This window comes from Perognathus longimembris, unplaced genomic scaffold (assembly GCF_023159225.1).
Source record: "Perognathus longimembris pacificus isolate PPM17 unplaced genomic scaffold, ASM2315922v1 HiC_scaffold_92, whole genome shotgun sequence".
Lineage (NCBI taxonomy): Eukaryota > Metazoa > Chordata > Mammalia > Rodentia > Heteromyidae > Perognathus > Perognathus longimembris.
Genome location: NW_025962021.1, coordinates 14,861 through 22,283, shown reverse-complemented (window position 1 = coordinate 22,283; position 7,423 = coordinate 14,861). Strand labels below are relative to the sequence as shown.

The window sequence follows — 7,423 nt, the reverse complement described above, 5'->3', positions numbered from 1 at the left end:
TACGGAGACCCCAAGTTTTTCCCTTTTCCCAGCCGGAAGCTTTTTCGCCCTCGGGGGTGAAGAACAGCCGGATCTGGGTCTTAGAGCTGCTTGTCTTTTGTAGTCTGACTAGATCTCCCTTTCTATAATTAACCCAGGATTGCCTATCTTTCATGGAAGACACACAGTCCCAGGAGGCGCAGAAGAAATCCCCTGCCTCACCGCATTCTTCTCCCCGTCCCTCTTCGGGACATACATACCAGTTGTCATTCCCTTCATTCCCTTCACACATTGTTGTTTCCAATTTTTTTCCTGCAACTTCACATAGGTTAAAAGTTAACGAGGGGAACCAAGTATTTGCGGCATGTTCTCCTTGGGCCAGGGTGAACTCTTCTCCTGAGTTGAGATTAATTAGAGTCCAGGTTATGTTAAAGATTCGATAGGGGCTTGCTACGGCTAGGGTAATGGCCTCAAGGAAAATTATGAGGAAAACCCCCCCTTCACCAGTCTTATCTTTAGAGGGTTTTGAGTACGCTGGACTCGCCATTGTCGATCCGGTTCTCCACTTGGAGCTGCTTTAACATGCGATGCGTGGATCCAGGTTGCTATGCCGTCCACCTTCAGTGCTGTTGGAGTGGTTAGTAACACGGTGAAAGGCCCCTTCCAGCGAGGTTCCAAGTTTTTGGTCTGATGTCGTTGGACCAACACGGAGTCTCCGATCTGGAACTGGTGCGGCACCACAGGTCTGTTTAATTGTTCTTTATAAGCCGCGGCGAGTGGTTTCCAGACTTCCCTCTGAACAGCTTGGAGGGCCTGCAAGTGGGCTTGAAGAGTTTGGCTATCAGCCTGGGTGGAAATGTCAGAGTTATAAAAGTTAACAAAGGGAGGGGGTGTCCCATAAAGGATCTCGAACGGGGTGAGCCCATGGGGCCCGGGAGTATTCCGGGCCTGGTAGAGAGCTAAAGGGAGTAGGAGCACCCAATCCTTTGAGCCGGTTGCAAGTGTTAATTTAGTTAAAGTCTCCTTAATAGTTCTATTCATTCTTTCTACTTGTCCTGAACTCTGGGGTCTGTACGAACAATGCAGTTTCCAATCGATCCCCAATAGCTTGGCCACCATCTGACTTACCTGGGAGACGAAGGCCGGCCCATTATCAGACCCCAGCATTCTAGGCACACCGTATCTGGGAAAAATTTCTTCTAGTAGCTTTTTAGCTACGATCTTGGCAGTTTCATTTTTGGTGGGGAATGCTTCTACCCACCCAGAGAAAGTATCCACAAACACTAATAGATATTGGTATCCATATAGTCCTGGTCTAACTTCAGTAAAATCAATTTCCCAGTGTACTCCGGGGCGATGTCCTCGCATCCGAATTCCCCCCAGCCCTTGCTTTACCTTTCCAGCATTTACCATGGCGCAAGCTCGGCACTTGTTGTAGATTTCCTGCATGATGTCTTTGTCCTCCAAGAGATAATAGAACTCTCCTTCTCTATTAAGGAGAGCTTTCATCTTTTTAGGACTTAGGTGTGTGAGCTGGTGTAGGTGGTCTATCATTTGGTGGGCAAAGGCCTTCGGAAGGACAGTCTTATTTTTGAGAGTCCATACTCCTTCTTTTATGTCCTGTTGGGCGCCCAAATTTATCAAAAGCTCTTCATCCTCCGGGGTGTAAGTGAAGGGGCCAGGGCCATCTCTTTGCTTATTAAGGTCATGCTGTAAACATAGACTAGTAGAGACGGGTTCCAGTGCCACTCTCCGGGCAGTCTCATCAGCTAACCGGTTGCCTCGAGCGGTAGGGCTGTCCCCTTTTTGGTGCCCGGGGCAATGCATAATGCTGAGCTTATGAGGCAAGCACAACGCCTTCAGCAAGGCCAGGATCTCCTTTTTGTTTTTGATTTCCTTTCCCTCAGAGGTTAGCAGCCCCCGTCTCCTGTATATTTCTCCATGTATGTGGGCGGTGGCAAAAGCATATCGACTGTCCGTAAAAACATTAAGCCTCTTACCTTCTGCCATCCTGAGTGCCTGTGTGAGAGCAATCAGTTCTGCACGCTGAGCCGAGGTACCATGGGGAAGGGCCTCTGCCCAAATCACCTTGGTCTCGGAGGTGACAGCTGCTCCTGCTCTCCGTTCCCCGTCCTGTAAAAAGCTACTCCCATCCGTGTACCAGGTGAAGTCAGCATCTTGAAGAGGTTGATCAGTCAGGTCAGGTCTGGTCCCGTGTGTTTCTGCCAGGATCTCGAGACAATCGTGGGGACCTGCCTCCTCTTCCGGTGATGGGAGTAGAGTGGCAGGGTTCAACGCCATGACAGGCCCAAACCGGACACGATCGGTGTCTAAGAGCATGGCCTGGTAATGAGTCATTCGGGCGTTGGAGAGCCAACGGTCTGGAGGCTGTTTGATGAGCGCCTCTACCGCATGAGGAGCTAGGATAGTTAAAGGCTGTCCCAAAGTTAGTTTACCAGCGTCCTTAGTCAAGACTGCTATTGCTGCTACCATTCGGAGGCAAGGGGGCCACCCTGACGCCACAGGGTCCAATTTCTTTGAGAGATAGGCTACAGGTCGCCTCCAGGGTCCTAATTTTTGGGTTAGGACCCCCTTTGCATACCCCTTGTTTTCAGCTACGTACAGGTCGAAGGGTTTGGTCAAGTCTGGGAGCCCCAAGGCTGGTGCAGTCAGAAGAGCCTTTTTGATGTTTTGGAAGGCCTCTTGTTGCTCTTTTCCCCAAGTAAACAGAATACCTTGTTTAGTGAGGGGATACAAGGGGGCTGCCATTTCCGCAAAGCCAGGGATCCATAGACGACAGAACCCCGCTGTTCCCAGGAATTACCTCAGCTTTCGGGGGGTTTGGGGTGCCAGCATTCTGAGAACAGTTTCTTTTCTGGCTTCAGTCAACCATCTCTGCCCCTCTTTGATCTGGTACCCCAGATAAATAACCTGTCTTTGGCAAATTTGAGCCTTCTTTGCGGAGGCACGATAGCCTAGGTTCCCAAGAGCTTGCAGTAAGGCCTCAGTCCCTTCCTTACATTCATGCTCGGATGAGGCTGCCAGCAATAGGTCATCTACATACTGAAGAAGCATCAAGGCTGGGTACCAGACTCGGAAATCAGCCAGGTCTCTGTGCAATGCCTCATCGAACAGAGTGGGACTATTTTTGAATCCTTGAGGGAGCCTTGTCCAGGTTAGTTGCCCTGAGATCCCCAGATCAGGGTCTTTCCACTCAAAGGCAAATATGCACTGACTTTCGGGGTGAAGTCTTAGGCAAAAGAATGCATCTTTCAAGTCCAGTACTATATACCAGTTATAGGTAGGGGATAGGCCGCTTAACAGGTTATAAGGGTTGGGGGACCGTAGGATGTATGTCTTCCACCCGCTTGTTAACTTCCCTTAAGTCCTGGACTGGCCTGTAATCTCCAGTTCCTGGTTTCTTGACAGGCAGGAGAGGTGTATTCCAGGGGGAGCGACAGGGCACTAATATTCCTTGGTCTAGGAGTCTCCGTATGTGGGGTCTAATTCCTTCCCGGGCTTCCTGAGGCATGGAGTACTGCTTGATTGAGATGGGGGTGGCTGTGGTTTTTAAAGGGATTATCAAGGGGGCCTGTTGGACGGCCATGCCCATGCCCCCAGTTTCCGCCCAGGCCTGAGGAAATTTTTCTAGCCAGCTAGTAAGTGCTGATGACTGAGTTTCCGAGGGTTATTCATAGAGTCTATATTCTTCTTCTAGGCTGAGGGCTAACACATGCAAGGGCTCCCCGTGGGGCCCGGTAACCTGTACTCCTGAACTTTCAAAGTGGATTTGAGCTTTTAATTTTTGAAGTAAATCTCTCCCCAACAGTGGGTACGGGCAGTCAGGCACATGGAGAAAAGAATGAGTCACCTTACCAGTCGCCAGATTCACCTTGCGGTTGGTAGTCCATCGGTATCGTTGCCCTCCTGTGGCTCCCTGAACCCACGCCGATTTGTCACTTAAGGGTCCGGGGTTTCGGGTCAGGACAGAATGCTGAGCTCCTGTATCAACTAGGAAGGTGACTGGCTGCCCCCCAACATTCAGAGTTATCCTGGGCTCAGTGGGGGGCTCCTGGCCCTGACTTCCCTACTCGTCCATTGTCATGAGGGAGATCCTAGGGCGTGGTTGCCGAGGCCCTCTAGGTTTCTTTGGGCAGTCCTTGATCCAATGTCCTCGTTCTTTGCAGTAGGAACATTGATCCTTGTCCACAGGGGGCCTCCTTCGTTCTCCCCCCTGTCTGTCCTGTCTTTGTCCTGTAACTATAGTGGCCATTAGCCTAGTGATCTCCTTACTTTTCTTTCGGTCCCGTTCTTCTGCCTCTTTTCTAAGCCTCTCATCACGTTCCTCCGTTTCTTTCCTGAGTCTCTCGTCCCTTTCTTCCCTCGTTTCTCTCTTATTGAATATCTTTTCTGCCTCCTTAAGCAAGTCCTGCAAAGAGCTCTCCCTCAGATTCTCCAGTCTTTCTAATTTTCTCCTGATGTCCGGGGCGGCTTGCCATATGAAGGACATGGAAACATTAGTGGCCTGCCCCGGATCTTCAGGGTCGTAAGGAGTGTATATACGGTATGCCTCCTTTAATCTTTCCAAAAAGGCGGAGGGAGTCTCCTCCGGGCCCTGTATAACCTGCTTAACCTGTGCCAAATTGGTGGGCCGTTTCGCTGCCCCGTGGAGACCCACCATAAGCAACCGGCGATAAAGGATTAGATGATTCCTACCTTCCACGGTGGTGAAGTCCCAGTTGGGTCTTTCCAATGGAAAAGCTGCATTAATTTCATTAGGTAACTGAGTGGGTCGCCCGTCCTCTCCGATAACGTTCTTTCGAGCCTCAAGGAAGACTCTTTGCCTCTCCTCCGTAGTGAGGAGAGCCTGTAAAAGCTGTTGACAATCATCCCAGGTGGGCTGATGTGTCACCATTATGGACTCAATCAAAGAGGTTAACACAGCAGGATCTTTGGAGAAAGGAGGATTATTATTTTTCCAGTTATATAGGTCAGAGGCCGAGAATGGCCAGTGTTGGAACTGCCCGCCATTTCCTACTCTAAGGGGAAGCATTTGAGACGTGGAGTCAGCGGGCGGCTGGGCAGCTTCTCTCCTCCCCCGAGCCCTAGTGGCTACGGGGGAGGGCGCAGGTTGCCGCTCATCGCCCCGGGAAGCAGCCTCTCTAGAGCCCTGATAGGGAGGAGGTGGAAGATCATCAGATAACAGATCTATCAGGAGATCATCCCCGGGGGGCAGGATTTTAGGCACGGCGGTTTTGGAGGTTTCAGAAGTTGGAGGGGGTCGGGTGACAGTGGGAAAGAGAGAGAGCTGCGATGGGGGCAGGGATGGAAATGGAGGCGGAGATGGGGCAGAGGGAGCAGAGGGAGCAGAGGGAGCAGAGGGAGCAGAGGGAGCAGAGGGAGCAGAGGGAGCAGAGGAAGGGGCAGAGGGAGCAGAAGGAGCAGAAGGGGCAGAGGGAGCAGAAGGAGCAGAGGGAGCAGAGGGAGCAGAGGGAGCAGAGGGAGCAGAGGGAGCAGAGGGAGCAGAGGGAGGAGGAAGCGCGGGCAAGACAAAGGGCTCGGCCCATGAAGGTGGGTCAGCGGTAAGAGCTTCCCAGGTGATGATGTAGGGTACCTGGTCGGGGTGCCCGTGTGGGCCGAGACTCATGACTTTTGATTTTACCTGCAAAATAATGTTAGCATTAAAGGTCCCGTTATTCGGCCAACCCACATTGAAAGTAGGCCATTCCGAAGAACAGAAAGTAACCCAAGGCTTCTTCCGGACTTCCACCGAAAGGTTTCTGGCGATCTTCCGAACCTCTGGCCAGTGCTGCAAAGTTAAACTTAAGGGGGTTGTGACAGATTGGCCCATGCTTTCAGAAATAGAGAGTCCTAGGACGGACGTAACGATCAACAAAAAGACAAGACCAAGACAGACTTTCGCGGCGCGGCTTCGGTGAAGAACCGAAAACAAAACTTCAGATGGAGACTTAGTGAGAGCCCGGGTTCTCTCGTCTCCCAGAAGAATCACGTACCCGTCAAACAGCTGAGATGCCCCGAACAGTCCTATTTGGGTAGGATTCACAGAATGCTGGTGGGCCAAATACTTGGCCCCAGACAACAGATGGGCCACCTTGGCCCCAGACACCACTGGGACGTCTCCCAGGGCTGCGGTCGGGAGTACGAGCTCGTCAGCTCCTCCACAGGTCCGCCAGATGCAGAGCTAGTTAGCCAACTAGTGCAGACGCAGGCGCAGTACAGAAACCTCACAAAAACAACACAGAAGCAACACAGAGTAAAATGCGATTGCTGGCCAGCTTACCTCCCGTCGGTGGGTCGGTGGTCCCTGGGTGGGGGTCTCTATCCCGGACGAGCCCCCAACTGAAAGACCCCCGAGTTGGGGAGGTCAATCAATCGAAGAGACCCCTCCAAGGAACAGCGAGACACACGATGGATGCAAAAGCAAGAGGTTTATTATGGGTCGGGTACCCGGGCGTCCAAGTCCTCGCAGGGAGATGGCGCGCGCCGGGGCTCGGTTTCTAGGGGTTTTTATGGGGTTGCAGAAGCGGGTTTACAGAAGCTAAAGGCATAGTTACGGGATTCTGATTGGACAGCCCAAATAAGGCAAGGAACAGGGTTCAGGAAGGGGTCAGGAACTGACCTAAAGACCCCTTTACGATCTCTCCAGTACTCAAGCCATAAACGGCGCCAGGAACTGACCTAAAGACCCTTTTACGATCTTTCCAGTAATCAAGCCATAAACAATTTGGTATCTCCCTCCACAGGCATCCTGTTTTGATTCTGGCTCTTTCCAGCCGCAGCTCTGTAGATTGTTGAGGTACAAAATCTATGGTTGCGGTCTATATTGGCTGGAGGAAACCTTTCAGACATAAAAGCTTTCTTCGTTTGCTAGTCATATATTTATTTATATAAATTAGACGTCTGGGTTAAATGCTTAAAGTGGGTTTTGCATGGGCTATGTAACAATAGACACTGTATCACTTCTATATTGAGGCCCATCAATTTACAATTTACAGGGTTGGTCATGACATAAGGCTAAACAAAGGGTTGGAATACCTCTCTTTTATGAGCCCATGGGAAATACCAAGGACTGTAACAGGTATTCCATAATGACTCTGGGCTTTTTGAAACCAAATAAAGAAAACTTATGAATATCATTTGAAATATTTTATTCGTATGATTCTTTAAGTGTCTGGCTCTATTTTGCCTTCTAAGAGCTGTTGTACAACAGGCTAGAAATAAAAAGGGACTGTTTCAGATTGTATCATGACCCAATTTAAGAATACTATCAAAATTGGGAAAATTTGCAATGACGTAATTCAACCAACTTCAAGGACAATTCTAAGAGCTATCATGGGTCTCTCTGTCCTTAATCTTAATCAATAAATGCATCTTCATTTTTAAGTGTGCAATGTCCAAGTACTTGAGCTATATAAGCGTTTAA

At 50.3% G+C, this 7,423-nt stretch overlaps 1 protein-coding gene across 1 annotated transcript; it reads right to left on the bottom strand.

Annotated features, from left to right (window-relative positions):
- Window positions 1-274: 274 nt before the first annotated feature.
- LOC125345645 lies at window positions 275-5,938 on the bottom strand. Its single transcript, XM_048337699.1, is given in 2 exon segments — window positions 275-3,318; window positions 3,320-5,938. Coding segments are annotated over 2 exon segments (5,370 nt in total). The 5' UTR covers window positions 5,831-5,938; the 3' UTR covers window positions 275-459.
- Window positions 5,939-7,423: the final 1,485 nt, after the last annotated feature.